The 17094-nt window shown below is 46.7% G+C and overlaps 5 protein-coding genes across 5 annotated transcripts; 3 read left to right on the top strand and 2 right to left on the bottom strand.

Annotated features, from left to right (window-relative positions):
* Positions 1–1433: 1433 nt before the first annotated feature.
* EDB93DRAFT_1173617 (uncharacterized protein) lies at positions 1434–2175 on the bottom strand. Its single transcript, XM_041450427.1, has 2 exons — positions 2008–2175; positions 1434–1945 (listed from the first exon to the last, which is right to left on the bottom strand). The coding sequence occupies exon 2, from the start codon at positions 1774–1776 to the stop codon at positions 1495–1497; it is 282 nt and encodes a 93-aa protein (XP_041303313.1). The 5' UTR covers positions 1777–1945; positions 2008–2175; the 3' UTR covers positions 1434–1494.
* A 4261-nt stretch (positions 2176–6436) lies between these two features.
* On the top strand, positions 6437–7093 carry EDB93DRAFT_1173606 (uncharacterized protein). The gene is made up of 3 exons (XM_041450426.1): positions 6437–6685; positions 6730–6901; positions 6973–7093. Exons 1-3 carry the CDS (start codon positions 6678–6680, stop codon positions 7045–7047), a joined length of 255 nt encoding a protein of 84 aa, XP_041303312.1. The 5' UTR covers positions 6437–6677; the 3' UTR covers positions 7048–7093.
* Positions 7094–10700: 3607 nt separating this feature from the next.
* Positions 10701–11787, bottom strand: EDB93DRAFT_857242 (uncharacterized protein). The gene is made up of 4 exons (XM_041457715.1): positions 11605–11787; positions 11510–11553; positions 11403–11455; positions 10701–11301 (listed from the first exon to the last, which is right to left on the bottom strand). The coding sequence occupies exons 3-4, from the start codon at positions 11453–11455 to the stop codon at positions 10860–10862; spliced, it is 495 nt and encodes a 164-aa protein (XP_041303311.1). The 5' UTR covers positions 11510–11553; positions 11605–11787; the 3' UTR covers positions 10701–10859.
* EDB93DRAFT_1254715 (WD40-repeat-containing domain protein) lies at positions 11580–13204 on the top strand (the record flags this gene model as incomplete). The annotated part of the gene is made up of 5 exons (XM_041453665.1): positions 11580–12099; positions 12152–12462; positions 12505–12603; positions 12654–12899; positions 12953–13204. 5 exons carry the CDS (start codon positions 11580–11582, stop codon positions 13202–13204), a joined length of 1428 nt encoding a protein of 475 aa, XP_041303310.1.
* Positions 13205–14464: 1260 nt separating this feature from the next.
* Positions 14465–16725, top strand: EDB93DRAFT_856969 (WD40-repeat-containing domain protein). The gene is made up of 7 exons (XM_041457714.1): positions 14465–14711; positions 14768–15789; positions 15841–15930; positions 15980–16224; positions 16278–16481; positions 16533–16660; positions 16723–16725. Coding segments are annotated over exons 1-6 (1578 nt in total). The 5' UTR covers positions 14465–14710; the 3' UTR covers positions 16549–16660; positions 16723–16725.
* The last annotated feature ends 369 nt before the right edge of the window (positions 16726–17094 follow it).

The raw sequence follows: 17094 nt of genomic DNA, 5'->3' as shown, positions 1-17094 counted from the left end.
AAGCATATCCATGCTCCATTCCACCACCTGACTGATCCTGTGGACAGTCCCCTTGCCCTTACCGTCTGGACGGTAACCTATGATATGATGCACGACGCATCCCCTTTACCCCTTTCCCTTTCTTGATCTATGACTCGGTGCGCAGTCGCACATGTTACTTATATTTAGCTCCGCAGCTGCACGATCGTACTCCTGCGTGTTTCACTTCTTATTTTGATCTTTGACTCACTTTCTTATCCGCACATTCAGGATTCACTCGTGTCTCACCTTGAATGTGCCTTCCTCTTATGGTTATCCCCTTTACCACTTACCTCTCTTGGTAGTACGAGTTATCACCCACTAATACGCTTCCTGTCCTCTATATAAACTCGCTACCATGCACTATATTCCCTAACTTGAATCTACTTGGTTCTTGACCTCCTACTCTCACCAGAGTGATCCTTTCTGCCTAGCCAGCAGTCTATATTCTATCTTCTTATCTGCTCCTCGCGGATAAGTCCTTAGTCTCGATCTTTACTCATCGACTTCGTCGATGAGCAAAGCCCCTGTTAACTAGTCGGACTTCTGTCCTTCTAATTAATGACGATCTTACGATTAACCTTCGGGTGTCGTAAGCCTTGGCTGATACAGCTCATCGTCTAGCACCCACTTGACGTAAGCTACCCGATTTGGACATAGGCGTCAAATCTTACTTGCCAAAGCCTCGCCAAGTAAGACCCCTAACCTTGGGCTAGCCCAAGGATGTCCTTGACCGTTGACGACACACGCTCTGTTTGAGCGTCGCCAACAGATACCATCCAAGTCGTAACAGGAGGAAGAGCAAGCAAAGGCAAAGTTGGAGAGACGATGCATGACACATGTCAAACTGAAGCTTGGGAGACTCGAGGCCCCACTCCCAAAGCCGGCACTCGCCCACATTGACGAGGAAGAGGATGAGTCAGATGATAGTGAGGAAGAAGATTAATCTGCGCAACTAGGGAATAAATCTGCCTTTTTGGGTGAGCTCAAATGATGGTGAACAACCGATAACACCAAGATTTACACACTTTTCATTGCAGAATAACATCTTGTTTGATGTTCTTCAAAATTTTGTTCGAAGTAGATTAGCTATCTATTGTGACATCCCCGAAAGCGATTTTTGAGATTGTGTCAGGTTGTGTTGTGGTAGACATCCGAAAATTTCGAACTCAAATGACGGTCAATGACTGTATTAATATTCAGCGGTTCTCTTAACGATGCTGAGACTCGCCTTCTATTTTCAATTGTTAACAGGAAACGCATCTTAGCACATGTATACTCTGGGGTTCACTAAACTTCATATGAAATGACTTTTTCCTACATAACAATTTGGCCCAGATCTGATACGATCTCCCATATTTCCGGGAAATTTCACGCAATATATAAAGAGCTGTAAGCATGGACCGATTTTTTTTTTCCTTATGTGCGTCCATCAATTCTGAAAAATAAGTCGCACATCAGTGTCAACGGCCATAGTCACTCCATGATGTTAAGGCAAAGATACGACGCACATAGCAGTACCAAAAAACGCTCTGCCATGCAGGTGAGTCGAGTTATCAGGTCCAGAAACATGCTGATACTCACGCATCCCACCGATGTGCAACGTTCAGTTGATTTGCAATCATGTTCATACCAGCAAGCTTTGTAACAGTGTTGAGAGCCGAAAGGGCTATCTGCAACACTAGTAGCTGGCATGGCAGAGATTGATGGTACTAAAGCAGCAATGATTGCGAGGACAGTTGCAGAGGAGAAACGCATTGTTTGCGACTCGTTTGTGTGAAATCAGGTAATTCTGAAGGGGATAGTAGGAAGATGGCTAGCTTTTATATTGTTTTCTGGACTTTCTGTTGCGCAGATGTGCCTTCGAATGTATACATATCTACGTGTTGCTATATTGTTGTTGCTGTTGTGGGCAGAACTGGCACTGCTGGCAGAATGTGACGCACATGTCAGGTTCAGACTGAAGTGCAGAAAGATCATGCTTCTCACCTGCGTTCAATATTTAATGACGACTTCCTTTTCACATGATATGACAAGACAACGCTTATAAGATCAAGTATTTCCGTAGTGATCTAAGACAAACGTGCCTAGCCATACGGGAATTCTCGTCGTTCGAATGAGCTGCAGTATGAATGCATATAACCGTGTACCGATGCGATTATGGCTAATTTCCTAATAAATTCAAACACACGGCAAAAGCATCAACCCACCTATCCGTATCGTGAAAGATCGACTATTCACCGTCCCCAAGGGCTTTCTCCAACTTGTTATACTGTACAGGAAGATCCTTGATATCGTTTACGTTCACAAACAGTGCTCCGCAGCTCCACGTGAGATTGGGGAAGGAAGGAACCCTTGTGAGTCGACCAACACATTTGCCGGTCACTGAGAATCTCGGTTTCCATGATAACAAAAATCTTGTGCGATCTTGAGCGACGTGTAGCGTGAGAGAATAGAGACTAAAACCTGCATTGAACCGGAGAAGTGATGCGGACTCGCACGATAGCAAAACACCAGATGCCGATGAAGGTCGAGATGAAGAATATGCGGATATTCTTAGGAGACCGGCCTTGGGCGCTTGATCTGCACAGCCCGCGTTCATGCTGTGAAGTAAACACAGGAATAGTATTAGTATGAAGGACTCACCTGCAACTCCGACAACGACCTCCCACCTGACTAGACTGTGCATGAAGTCCACTCTATCGGAGCTTTCATATAGTTCAAGTAAAACACAGGTGAGTAAGTGACACTATTTGTGCAGCTAGGAGCTGACATTGTCCCAGCACATCGTGTGAAGTCTCCAAGCAGATATCATGTCTTCCCCCGCACCTGAAATGCAAAGAGGATCAATGATAGAGCCTCGCCAAAGGATAGCAGGACAAACCCATGTTATCAATGGGATCATCCACTTGGCTGGTGAACAACGGATCATCAGCTGTTCGCTTGATGGCTCGATTCGAATGTGGGACTTGGAGAGTGGAATGCAGGTCGGGGAGGTTTGGGAGGACAAAGAGGGTGGGGGAGTGCTCTCCATAGCATTGTCGCCAGATGGTAAGAAACTAGCATGTGGGAGTGAGGATAGTGGAGTGAGACTGTGGGACATCGACGCGGGCAAGGTAGTCAAAAAATTCACGGGGCATACAAAGCGAGTTTTTTGTGTATGCTGGAGTCCAGATGGAGGGCGAATGGTTAGTGGATCCGGAGATGAAACATTCAGAGTGTGGGATGTCGAGGGCAGCGAGACGATATTGATACTCGTACCAAAAATGAAAGAGGAAGAGAACGACTTTATATGGGCGGTTTGCGGTTACTCACCCGATGGCGACATGATTGCGACAGGCGGGGATAACTATGGGCTAAAAATCTGGGACGCCGATACAGGCGAATTGCTCAAAACATTTGACGGAGCAGCATGGTGCCTGACATGGGCCTCGGATACAGTGATCACCGGCGGATTCCGTTGGATCAGGAAATTCGATATCCCCACCTGGACCGAAATGGCTGTTCTGGAACACAAATCAATTCAAGACAAACCTTTTAATGATGTTAACAACATTGCGCTATCTCCAAATGAGCGAATCCTCGCAAGCGTATCACACAACAAGACAGCGCAACTATGGGACTTTGCAAACAATCAGCCCGTCGGACCACTCCTCCACCATGACTCGGACGCCTCAGTGCGATGCGCGGCCTTTTCTGCAGATGGGAAATTACTCATGACTGGCTGCTGGCTATCGGAACGTGATCAGAAGACATACATATTCATATGGGATGTCTCAGCTATCGTCGTAGAAGCTGGTCGCGAAGACCTTCTATCAGATAAAGTGAGCTCCGATATATTTATTCACCAATCATGACGACGAGTTCACTCATACTCTTAGGACGTATGTTGCATCATTTCTCACCAAAACCTCGCATACTGATTCACTCATCACAGAATACCGTCAAAGAGCCTCTATTAGATGTATGTTGTACGTTTCTTACAATGGCTTCGCTTTGAACATCTACATGCTAGGCTGATGCTACCCGCCAAGGACGCCCGCTAATCAAAGATGCTCGTCGGATACCCCAGGGATTCTTTGATGATTCCCGACATGTATATGATTTTTTATCTATAATCGTAGAGTCCAGCTTGACACAAACACTAGGTCGCATCCCAAAGGAGACGTGATCGTCTCGCCTTATCATCACCACAACCTCTCCTTGGTCGCTTAACCTCCTTATGGCGCCGCTCCGAATCGCACGAGACAGCCGAGCGCAACACCATCTCTCGACCCCATCCTCTCAGCTGGTCTCGACACTTCGTCTCTGGCATATTACATAAACGAAACGAAACGGACACTGAGATACCTGTAGTCGAGGTTCCATGCACATGGGCCAAGCCGGTATATTTCTCACTTCTCGGTTCCTCTCCATCCTGACTCGTTTTAACTCAGAGGAACTATCACGCGATAAAGAAGCCATCTGCCAGCTCGTCTCGACGTTCTAATCCTCATACCACACATCAACATAGCACTGGTACTGCTGGGGCATCAGGAATACCCTCACGTCCTCATACCACAGGTGTTGGATGGTGCGCTCGTTTCGTGGGCTGTATTTGCTGCGCACCTGTCCAGAACGCAGACGGTCACCATTAGTCGAGTGACATTTTGGCTTATGTGTTTCATTCGTGTTTTTGCTGTTTCATCCATAGCTTATTCTTCATGACTCACTCTTCCGTCATCACATAGTTCCTCGTGTGTAATAGCGTATGGTACCAACATCCACCAGTCATACATGTATGCAAAGTTCGAACTTGATCCTGAATATGAATGAACCGTGCGTCAAGGTGCCAAAGACAAAGAATACGCTCAAGTCATGATTCAAACAGTAAATCTCCGTGAAATACTACTTACACCGTGCATTTAGCTTTGCGTATCGGTGATACCAGTAGAACAAGATTACTTGAACACTCCCTGGAAATGTGTATTACTTTAGATTAAATGGTCCGCAGGAGATCGTGGTGAGAGTCTTACCATGGTCTCTAAAAGCACAAGCAGAATGCGAGGCAAATGATTCTCTAACATATGGCGGCCAGCCACCAATGAACAAAAGACACCACTGCACCATTCTAATAGTTCGATGGTTGATGCTTACCCCATGCTGAGGAGTATAAAAGACGACAAGCAACACACGAAAGCATGATATGTACACTTACCCCTCAATACCATCCTACAATACTAAATTATATTCACAGAGGTCCCATCTCTTCCCGTGCCAGGATAAAGCTGACCTTGTTGATATCGTTGTTTTGTATTTGTGAATTCAAGATGAACTCTACAGATACGAAATAATGATAAAAATGAAAGTATCAGGCGTCGTAGCAAGAGTCCGCCAATAACGTTCATGACGGATGAGGGTCTTCTCATGAGCTTGGTGTTAGGGACTGCGAGCAGAGGGTAGGAAGGTGTAACCAGAATAGCAAATTGCAATCTGACCATAGGGCGACGAAGGACTCATGCAGGACGCTAAGAACGAAGGTCAGAGATAAAATGATTATGAGGATGTGAGGTAAGCGATGATATTCGTACGGCTTTGAAGAGAAGAGCTGGATTTCCTCCGCGTCCGATAGGTAAAATTCTCGAGGTAAAATCATGTCGTCCCTGCGAAGCAAAGAGTGCCTCACCAAAAGATCAAAGAATAAACTAATCGGTCATGCGCCTGTCTACCTGTTCCGATGGGTTGACTTACTTCCAATTTCAAGTTGGGACTTAGAGAATTCGGGGAGGCCTGGAAGGACGAAGGAAGCTGAAGGAAGTGGCTAACATAGAACTGTCAGGGCAAGGCGGTAGCAAGCAGGGAGTTTGGATTGTGTAGTGAGATTGTGGGACATCGAAGGTCATGAAGCGCACAAATTATGCTGTCTGTCTGCTGAAATACGGATAGTCCTCGAGTGGATCCTGGGATGTGACAACAAAAATACGGGAAGTCGAAGAGCAATAGGAACTACTGAGACAAAGAGCAGCTATTAAGGCGTGCGGACAGATAACTACTCACTTAATAGCAGAATATCAACAGATATTGAGCTGTTACAACAATCACTATGCCATATGGGCGAGGTCCGGGCCAAACCGCCTGCGTATGACATTGGGGGTTTCGACATTTTACCTCACTGCAAGATTTCAATCAAAGCAGATCTGGACCGCTAGAGCATTCCCTGGAGTTCAGATGGAGGGCGAGTGGTGAGTGGATGCGAAGATGGGACATTAGGGGACTTCAAAGCTGGATCTCGAGGCCGATTTGGAGGTGGATTTGGATGTAGATTTCGTTTTTCGAAAACGAAATCAGCTTTGGTGGATTTGGGATGGATTTCGGCTGGTCAAGCGGCAACATTCGGCAAGGTGAGTCGGACTCTGAAACACGCACAACGTGACTTACACGTCACGGTCTTGTTTACTGTACGACGCGACTAGATCCTCCTTTGCTGCCTATAGATCAATAGCCTATCCTGAACCATGACGAAACATAAACGACCGACATCGCAAACACCTATCAAATCTATCGTTTCGAAGCCCCGCAAGAAGAAGGTTACTCCTGTGCTAGCTGCACCTGACTTCAATTCGGACAAAGAAAATATTACTGATGCAGGTGAGACGGGCAATGAGAAGAGGCCTCGTGTTATGATTCCGTAAGTACATTGTCATGCTCATGCTCTTTTCTCATGTGCTTTAGTTGGTCAAAACCAGAAAATCACCACCTCACAGATCAACTGCTCACACTGATCGAAGACTCGGAACTGTGGAAGGCCGTTTTCGGTTTCGACAAGGGCACTTCTGGTTCTGTCGTCGCAACAGGCAAAGGCAAGAACACCTTGAAGCACTCTGCTGGCGCTCAATTTGAAAGAGCACGGTGTTTTCAAAACAGTTTTCAAGTTTCCTATGCTAACCGTCATGCTACGATAATTGGGATGCCAAGAGCGGAGAAATTTACTTCTCGATCGCGCTGCTGTCAACGTGTTCAAGTCTACGACAACGGCCATGCTGGCATTAGTTGTCAGTGAATGCGTGGTCGTTATATCGTGGTTCATCTGGGCAGCAAGAGAGCTAGATATCTTCAAGTGACTGTTTGAGCTCATATTATCCGCCAGAGGACACTTTGGGGTACGCTAAATTTCATATGAGATGACTTTTTCATACATAACAATGTGACCCAGATCTGCTACCATTTCCTATATTTCACGAAAATATCACTATTCCGATAAACAAAGAGCTGTAAGTGGACCGATTTTTTTTCTGACGCAACTTTACAAATCACTAGTCACTCGCGCGTCAGTGTCAACGGCCATATTCCACCGACGTGAAAGCACAAATACGACTCACTATACAGTAAAAAATGGACTGTCATTCAGGTGAGTGATATCATCAGGTTCAGGAACATGCTGATACTCACACATTGACGCAAAGAGCAGCTCTTCCTTTTGCATTGTGAGTTTTTAATGCAAGCCTTAGCACACTTTTCGCTATCATTAGTAGTGGGCATGGCCGAGATGGATGATATTAAAGCAGCAATGATGGTGAGGACAATTACAGAGGAGAAACGCATTGTTTGTGACTCGTATGTGGGGTCGGGTAATTCTGAAGGGGAAGTTAGGAAGACGACTGGCTTTTATATTGTTCTCTGGAATTACTGTTCCATGGATGCGCCTTCAAATCCAATTCATGCCAGCACAAAAGGTGTGCAAAAGGGAAACACCAGCACAAAGTCCACCACTAGATACGCTTTTAAACCTCCACTTGAGACCGTTCTGAGTTCTTCGATAGATATACACTTGTTCATGGCAGGGTGATGCATAACCGCGTTAACCGTAATTATTCAAGTAGTTCTCGTTGTCGCGTACTCGCGCTGTTCCCTTGAGATTTGTTTTTGCCTGTGCCTGTTCTTTGTCTGAATGAAAATGATCGAAGTTCATCGAACTGTCACCAGATATATTGGCGTTACAGTGCAGATAGTTTTGCCTTATAGTAGTTCTGCTGGCACTACATATTATCAATGTGTGACCAGTTTCCTCTCGACTGTACCAGCTGTCCAACTTCCCACAAATTATTATACGCTGATGAAGGAGCGGCTATTATGGCATGGCGTGTGGATAGATAATCATTTTTGCGTGTGACACTGGGTTTCACCTCTTCAATCAAAACCTGGCTAGAGCATTCCAGACCTAGCCTACAGCGCTCCAGAGCACTCTAAGATACCTTTCGAAGGTAATTTCACTGGCAAATGGTCAGTTCTGTGTGAGGTGAAAATGTTTTTTTTTCATTCAGGTGACCCAGATTAGTAGAGTTAATGCCCCTCTTTTCCACCATAGTCGATTTGATATGACCCCCTCCTATTCTGGAGCCCGTGCCCCACACAAGGCGCTTGTCTCTTTCCTATCAACTACGATAATCAGTACCGTTGAGACTAGACATGACGTCTGTGCTTGACACTACTGCCATTGGAAAGGTTCCACGCCGCCGCAGACATGTTAGGACCCTTACCGGTATGCCCAAATTGTCATATGTTTCCTCGATGAGATAGATAATGTATTTTAAACAGGATATCTGCCAGAAAAGGACTCCGAAGGCAAAGAAAAGTGGCCTAGATGCGAAGAGAAAGCCTAGAAGGATGGATTGAGAGGTCTTGACACAGGTACGTCATCAGATGAACCGTTTCGTGCATCGCTCAACAACCTCCCACTGCAGGCGTATCATCCATCACAAAGTCGATCATCAACCATGTCCAAACCTCCCTGGCTCGCCAACCACACGAGATCGACAATTTTGGAGCTTACCAGGCTGCAGCTCTATCTGTCCGTGATAATCTGATCGTATGCCCCGTTATCGCGTATCATTTCACTCATCTAACTCATCGTCGATGCGCAGATCAACTGGAACGAAACACAACTGCACTACTCTCGCACTGCAGGAAAGCGGTCACTTTTACTCACTCTGGCGGCGCTCAAAGTCACAGAGCGAAGCTGACCACCGTACTCAACCTCGGTCCCACCCTCTTAGCCGGACTCGAAACCTAGTATCCGGTATACTACGCAGACGAGATGCATCGGACATCCAGTTGCAAGAGGTCGAGGTCCCTTACACAGCGGGCAAGCCTGTGCGTTTTTTCTCCTTTACAATTCTTCTTTGTTTCTGACCCTCTTCGCCCAGAGGAATTATCACGCAAGAAAGAAGAAGTCCACTACCAGCTCATCTCGATCTTCTAATATTCATACCACACAGCAACCGAATGGAGCAGCACAAAGCACATCAACGTCATCACAGCTACCACCCCCAACTGCTACTGATGGGAACACCCTCGCGTCCTCACATCACGAGTGCTGGATGGTGCACTCGTTTCGTGGCCTGTATTTGCTGCGCATCTGTTCAGAACGCAGATGGCCACCATTAGGGAAGCGATACTTTGGCTCTTGTGTTTCGTTCGTGTTTTTCTTGTCTGTTATATCTATAGTTAAATATTCAAACTTAATGACTCTCCTGCCATCGTATAGTACTTCCTGACTATTTCAAAAGTGGGTGCTATGCAATAAATAGTTTATCGACTTGCGCAACGATATAGACACCTTTCGCTGCCCCGACGAACCTGTAACAATACAAACGCCAAGTGATGGGAATGATCGAAAGATGGCAACGACCCTGAGCAACTGAGACCTGTTGAAGTTGGGGTGTGGTATTACTCGCATCTGTAGCTAACCAGACGGTATATATACCAGGAACAGAATAAGACATAAGTTATGAAGCGACGTGCTGAATTGACGATACACAGGTACATTGTGATTCCAGCCTACTGCGCCATGACATTCTTGAAGTCTTTCCATCAAGTTGACATGCTAATCCGCTTACCGAGTCCACACTCTCCTCGAAGATCGTTCGCTAACAAAGCACGGGGTCGAGAGCTAAAGAAGGCTGGTTTAGGTCAGTAACAGTCAAAAGCCGGTGACAATCTACGCAGGTTTGTCTGCATTATAACATGCGCAAGGTAGAACACAGAACTTTGAACCGTGGTCTTGGCTATCTTAAAAATGAGTGAGCGCGCATTGAGATTCCGAAAACAAAGAACGCACAGAAATTCTGCATGAACATGGTTGAAACAGTAAATCTTCATGGAACATCACTTACATGCACCGTGTATCTAGTTTTGCGTATCGATGGCACCAGTGGAATGAAAGAAATTAGTTAATGAACATTCCCTGAAAATGTGTGATGATTCAATTTAAGCGCTTCGAAGGGGAGTATAGGAAGAGTCTTGTCATGGCCTTTAAAAGCACAAACGAAACACGAGGATGCATCTCTGAAGTGCGGCGACGAGCCATAGATGAACAGAAAACACTACACCATCCTGATAGTGCAATGATTGATCCTCATGCTGCGGAGTATACGAGATGACCAACAACGCACGAAGATAGAATATGCTCACTTACCCCTCAATACCATCCCCACAATACTAATTTCTATTCGCAGAGGTCCGATCTCCGCCTGCGCCGGCACATGATTGGCATTGTTGGCATTGTTGCTTTGCATCTGTAATTTTGACAAGATGCACAAATAATACAATGATGGTGGCAGGTATCGTGGTAATGATCCGCATGACGGATGCGGTTCGTTCCTGAGCTTGGTGTTAGGGACTGCGGGCGGACAGTAGGGAGATTGGAGATCGACAATGGGGCGACAAAGGAATCGTGTAGGAAGTTGAGCACAAAGGTCGGAGAGAAAACGAGAATGTATCAGTAAATTCCAACGGAAATAAAACATCAGGTTGATACGAAGACCACAATATCGGATTGGGGCAGTGGAATGAAATGGAACAGATTAGCAGGGCGACCAGACATGATACCAAGTGAGTGAATACAGGTGAATGAACATATTATTGTTGTGAAAGAGAATCCGACACGGTCTGTACAGCATCGAACTTCTAGATGACATGGATAAAGCCACCTTCACTATTCGACTCCAGATCGAACAAAGGATGGTCAGATCGTGTAATAGTGTGACGATGAATGTGAAAAACTCAGCTTGGACGCTGAGAACAAAGGGCAGGAAGAATGTGTCGAGTTGGACTTCCACAGAAATATGGCGCGAGGACAGATGCGGAGACTGCAGAATCGTACACATTAGACTGCTGGAGAAACACAGGGATGCGGGCTGGCAGGATAGGATGGTCGCGATGTCGAGGACAATGCAGATAAAGGAAGCAGGTAGTTGGTCCGAAATCATGATGTTGGGCGCTTGATGTGCACAGCCAGTGCTTATGCTGTGAGCAAACACGAGGATAAAACGAGGAAGATGTGTCAGTAGAAGGCTTCTACGACAACTCCCCTCCTGACTTGAGTCCGCATCTAACGAAACACCCACATCGTCACAGCGTTCATCCCGTATTCATCTTTCTGTACACAAGTCAAGGACATCTAGATTCTGAGTAAGTGATAGATTCTATGGTAGGAGCTAAAATTATGACGTACCCATTAAGTGAATACCGAAACCAAAATTATATCGCATCCACCTCCTGCAAAGCATGAGAATTCAGCAACAATGCCTTACCGAAAGATCAAAGTACATGACGTCTATCGCACGCTACACCTGCCCGGTGGACAGCGGGTCATCTGCTATTCATCGGATGGGGCATTTCGAGTCTGGGACTTGGAGACAGGCACGCAGGTTGAGGAATGGGAAGACAAAGATCAAGTAGAGGATGGCATGGTATCGTCGCCGAGCGGTGAGATGTTAGCAACTGGAGATTTGAATGGCGCAGTGAAATTGTGGAACGTCGACACAGGCAAGATCATCAAAACATTGACGGGGCACACAGGTCAATTGCGTTCTATGTCCTGGAGTTCAGATGGAGGCCGGGTGGTGTGTGGATCCTGGGATTGCATATTCAGAGTATGGGATGTCAAGAGCGGAGAAACTATCCTGGGACCAATCAACGCAGGGTTATATATCTGGGCGGTTTGTTACTCACCCGATGGCAAGACGATTGCCACAACGTTAACGGGAGGCAAACTGAAAATCTGGGATGCCAACTCGGGCGAACTGCTCAAAACACTGGATGGTGATTTTAGGTGCCTGGCATGGACCTCAAATGGAAAAATACTCATCACCAGCGGATCCAGAATCACTAAATTCGACACAGCCACCTGGTCAGACGTCCACACAATTGTCCACTATTTCACTATCTCCCAATGAGCGCATTCTCGCAGGTACACCACAGGTACTGGGCAATACAGCATATTTATGGAACCTCGAAACCGATCAACTTATCAAAACACTACATCACCTTACAACATTCACGTACTTTATTCGGCCTACCTTTTCTGCAGATGGAAAGTTCCTTGTCACTAGCTGCAGAGACGGCTACCTATACAGATGGGATCTTTCCGCTATCGTCAAAGAGGCTGGCCTTCCATTAGAAATTGTAAGCTCAGATACATCTCCTTCTAAATGACGCTGACAACAGCTCCCTAAGCTTGATGCTACACCGCGACCAGCTCCAAAGTCAAAAGGTGCTCCTCGAATACCCCCAGGGTTCTTTGACGATGACCTACGAAAGGCTAATGTATGTAATCTCCATCTATTACTCAGTGCTTTGACTTGATATGTTCTCAGGAGCGCATTCGTCTATCCCAATCCCATGGACCATATCATCACCCCACTCCAGCACCACGTCGACGCACCCTTGATCGCGTTTACTCACTCTGGCGGCGCTCAAAGTCACAGAGCGAAGCTGACCACCGTACTCGACCTCAGTCCCACCCTCTTAGCTGGACTCGTAACCTTGGTATACTACGCAGACGAGATGCGTCAGACATTGAGTTGCAAGAGGTCGAGGTCCCTTACACAGCGGGCAAGCCTGTGCGTTTTTTCTCCTTCACAATTCTTCGTTGTTGTTCATCCTCTTTGCTCAGAGGAACTACCACGCAAGAAAGAAGAAGAAGCCAGTTACCGACTCATCTCGACATTCTAATATTCATACCACGCAGCAACCGAATGGAGCAGCACAAAGCACATCAACGTCATCACAGTTACCACCCCCAACTGCTACTGCCGGGGTAATGGGAACACCCTCGCGTCCTCATATCACGCGTGCTGGATGGTGCACTCGCTTCGTGGCCTGGATTTGCTGCGCATCTATTCAGAACGCAGACGGTCACCATTAGTGGAGCGACATTTTGGTTCTGTATTTCATTCCTGTTTTGATGTCTCATTTGTAGTTAATTTATCATGACCACCAAATCTTCTGCTCTCCCCCACTGCCAGCAGAAATATGACGATGTCGCACACCATAAGTTTATTTGAAAGTGGGACTCGTGGTAACGTATTCTACAGCCACTCTCATGTCGATGGATAGATTTCACCCAGCTCATTTACTTGTAGAGCAGGAGAAACAGAAGCACGTACCCATTTCACTTGCTTGCTTGTGCGATTGAAAACACGGAAACACAGACTTGCTTGGAAGCGCTCTGCATAGGGCAATACTTTTTCATGAAGAACATGGCAACTAGCGAGGAAACTGACATTTTACCACCTTCTGTTTGCAAGAGCTAAAACGATGGAACACACTAGAGATAACGTCAAGATTAAGTATTTTTGAGGTGCTATGCAAGGAAAGACTATGGGGCTATCAATTTGCGCAGCAACACGGAGATTTTTCGCTCCTTGATGAACCTGTCACAATACAAACATCATCACACCTGCGAACAACCGATGCCAGGTCATCGAAGACTTGGTGCTGTTGATCGTGAGTGGGTAGTCCTACAAATTCGAGGGAGAGGTGGCTGCCATTAGTCCAGCATCGATAACCAGTGAAAAGAGCTTCTCATCGAAAAGCATGCCTCGTCATACTGAGCTGGAAGTCTCCCTGACACACAACAGTTAGCATAGAAGACCTATACGGTGACCTTCATAAGTACGTCTTTAGTTTTGAGCCTTTAATGGACCGTCAGTACAAGGAACCAGTGGCGGGATGATCGGACTGAGATCTCTTGAAGCTGTAGTTCGGCACTACCCATCTCTGTAGCTACCGGATGGTGGACTAGGAACAGAACAAGAAATGAGATGCTAAATTGATAATACGCACATCCTTTAGAAGCACAAATAGGGCGCAAGGCGGATGATACTCTAAAGTACAACGATGAGCCATCGGCATCGATGAACAGAAAATGACACGCCATCCTAACAGTGCGATGGCTGGTGCTCACCACATGCCGCGGAGAATGTAAGGCAACCAACAACACATGAAAGCACAATATGCGCACTTACCCCTTGGTCATCCTCGCAGAGGTCCTATCTGCCCGTGCCAGCACAGGGCTAGCTTTGTTGATTCGTTAATTTTCATTTGTAAATTTGGGACTAAATAAACAGATAATACAATCAATTTGCTAGGCGTCGTGGTAGGGACAGTATGGTCGCGATGTCGAGGACAATGAAGATGAAGGAAGCGGGTATTTGATCCGAAATTATGGCGTTGGGCGCTTAATCTGCACAGCCAGTGCTGATGCTGTGAGCCAACACGAGGATAAAACGAGGAAGACGCGCCAGCAGAAGACTTCAACGACGACTCCACTCCTGACTTGAATCTCGATCGAACAAAACACTCACATCGTCGCAGCTTTTGTCCCATATTCATCTTTCTGTGCACGAGTCAAGGAAATCTGGATTCTGCCAGTGAGTAAGTGATAGATTCATGTGGTAAGAGCTGAAATTATGACGCACCCGTGAAGTGAATCCCGAAACCAAAATCATGTCGCATCGACCTCCTGCGAAGCACGAGAATTCAGTGACAATGCCTTACCGAAAGACCAGAGTGAATGATGGTATCAGGTACATCCTACACCTGCCCGGTGGACAGCAGATTATCTGCTATTCATGTGATGGGACGTTTCGAGTCTGGGACTTGGAGACGGGCACGCAGGTCAAGGAATGGGAGGACATAAAATATCAAGTGTTCTCTACAGCATTGTCGCCGGGCAGCAAGACAGTAGCAACCGGGCATGGGGATGGCGTAGTGAAATTGTGGGACGTCGACACAGGCAAGGTCATCAAAACATTGACGGGGCACGCCGTGACAAAGAGAGTGCATGCTGTGTGCTGGAGTCCAGATGGAGAGCGAGTGGCGGGCGGATTCGAAGGTGCGGTGTTGAGAGTGTGGGACGTCAAGAGCGGAGAAACTGTACTTGGGCCAATCAACGCAGCCTCCGGAGATCCAAACGGTGCTGACATGTACGAGGTTGGCTACTCACCTGATGGCAAGATGATTGCCACGGCCGTGTTCACATCGTGGCTGAAAATATGGGATGCCAACACAGGCGAATTTCTCAAATTGCTCGTGGTTTTTTCTCGTATAGCTACGTGCTTAGCATGGACCTCGGATGGCAAAACACTTTTCTCCGGGGGATGGCGTAATATCACGAAATTCAACCTAGCCACCAGGTGGTCACGAATAGCTGTCATTGATGTGAACTGGGAGGTGAAAAACTTCACAGGTTGTGTCGGTACAATTTCGCTCTCTCCCAATCAGCGCATTCTCGCAGGTACACCATTCCTGGGTAGGACAGTGCAACTGTGGAACGTTGAAACCAATCAACCCATCGGGCCACTTCTTCGGCCTGAAGGTGATGGCGCGGTCTTTCAATCCACTACCTTTTCTGCAGATGGAAAGTTCCTTGTCACTAGCTGCGAAGACTACCTATACACATGGGATCTTTCTGCTATCGTCAAAGAAGCTGGCCTTCCATTAGATATTGTAAGCTTAGATATATCTCATTCTAAATGACGCTGACAACGGCGCCCTCAGCTTGATACTACACCGCGACCAGCTCCAAAGTCAAAAGATGTTCCTCGAATACCCCGAGGGTTTTTTGACGATGACCTACGAAGGGCTAATGTATGTAATCTCCATCTATTATTCAATGCTTTGACTGATACGTTCTTAGTCGCGCATTCGTCTATCCCAATCCCATCGGCCATATCACCTCACTCCAGCACCTCGTCAACGCACCCTCGATCGCTTTTACTCATTCTGGCACCGCCCAAAGTCACAGAGCAAATCTGACTACCATACTCGACCTCGGTCCCACCTTCTTAGCCGGACTCGAAACCTAGTATCTGGTATACTAGGCAGACGAGATAGCTCGGACTTCGAGGTGCAAGAGGTCGAGGTCCCTTGCACAGCGGGAAAGCCGGTGCGTTTTTTCTCTTTTACGATTCTATCGCTGATTTATTTTCGCGCAGAGAAACTATCATGCTAGAAAGAAGCCAGCTCGCAGCTCGTCTCGACCTCCCAAAGTCCAAGTCACTCAAAGACCTAGCGCGTCATCACAACTGCCACCTCCAACTGCCACTGCCTCGACACTTTCTGCTGTCAATGATACCACCGGAGCATCGGGAATACCCTCACGTCCTCATATCACCGGTGGTGGATGGCGCGTTCGTTTTGTGAGCTGGGTTTGCTGCATACCTATTCATGACACAGACGGTCACCGTTAGCGAAGCGACATTTTGATTTCCGTGTTTCATTCGTATTTTGCTGCCTCATCTGTAGTGAATTCCATTGACTCTTCTGCCTTCATCGCATAGTACGGGTGGAGGCTGGGAAGGTGTGACCAGGATAGCAGGTAATTACTATTTGCCTAAAAAAACTTGTGCAGGACGTTGAGCACGAACTTCCATCGGCAAGAAAATGAAGCATTTCTCAAGAGTAACATGTCTGCAGTTGAAGCCTGGACAAGTTGGTTGAGGGTGGTCGTGTGAGAAATAGGGATTCAAAACTTTGACGGGCGATCATTCGCTTTCGATGAGTGGCTGTCTAGCTTCAAGCTGTAAAGGTTGCTTACTGACCATGCTCCATGTGCATGAATGCTGTATCGTCCCATCGACGACATCACCCACCACCGACAGGCTCCTATTTTCTTTTTGCTCTTGTATCAATCATCATTCCCCATCGAACTCGTCGCCAGCCTTACGACAAGATGGTTTTATAATCGCTGATCGTTCTTATTCTAGTCTTTCATGTTTATGGCTGGATCGAAGATGATGTACTGTGTGGTCA

The sequence above is a fragment of the Suillus bovinus genome (genome assembly GCF_016758785.1).
Source record: "Suillus bovinus strain UH-Sbo-P2 chromosome Unknown EDB93scaffold_78, whole genome shotgun sequence".
NCBI classification, from domain to species: Eukaryota; Fungi; Basidiomycota; class Agaricomycetes; order Boletales; family Suillaceae; genus Suillus; species Suillus bovinus.
This window is presented reverse-complemented; position numbering and strand designations above follow the sequence as displayed.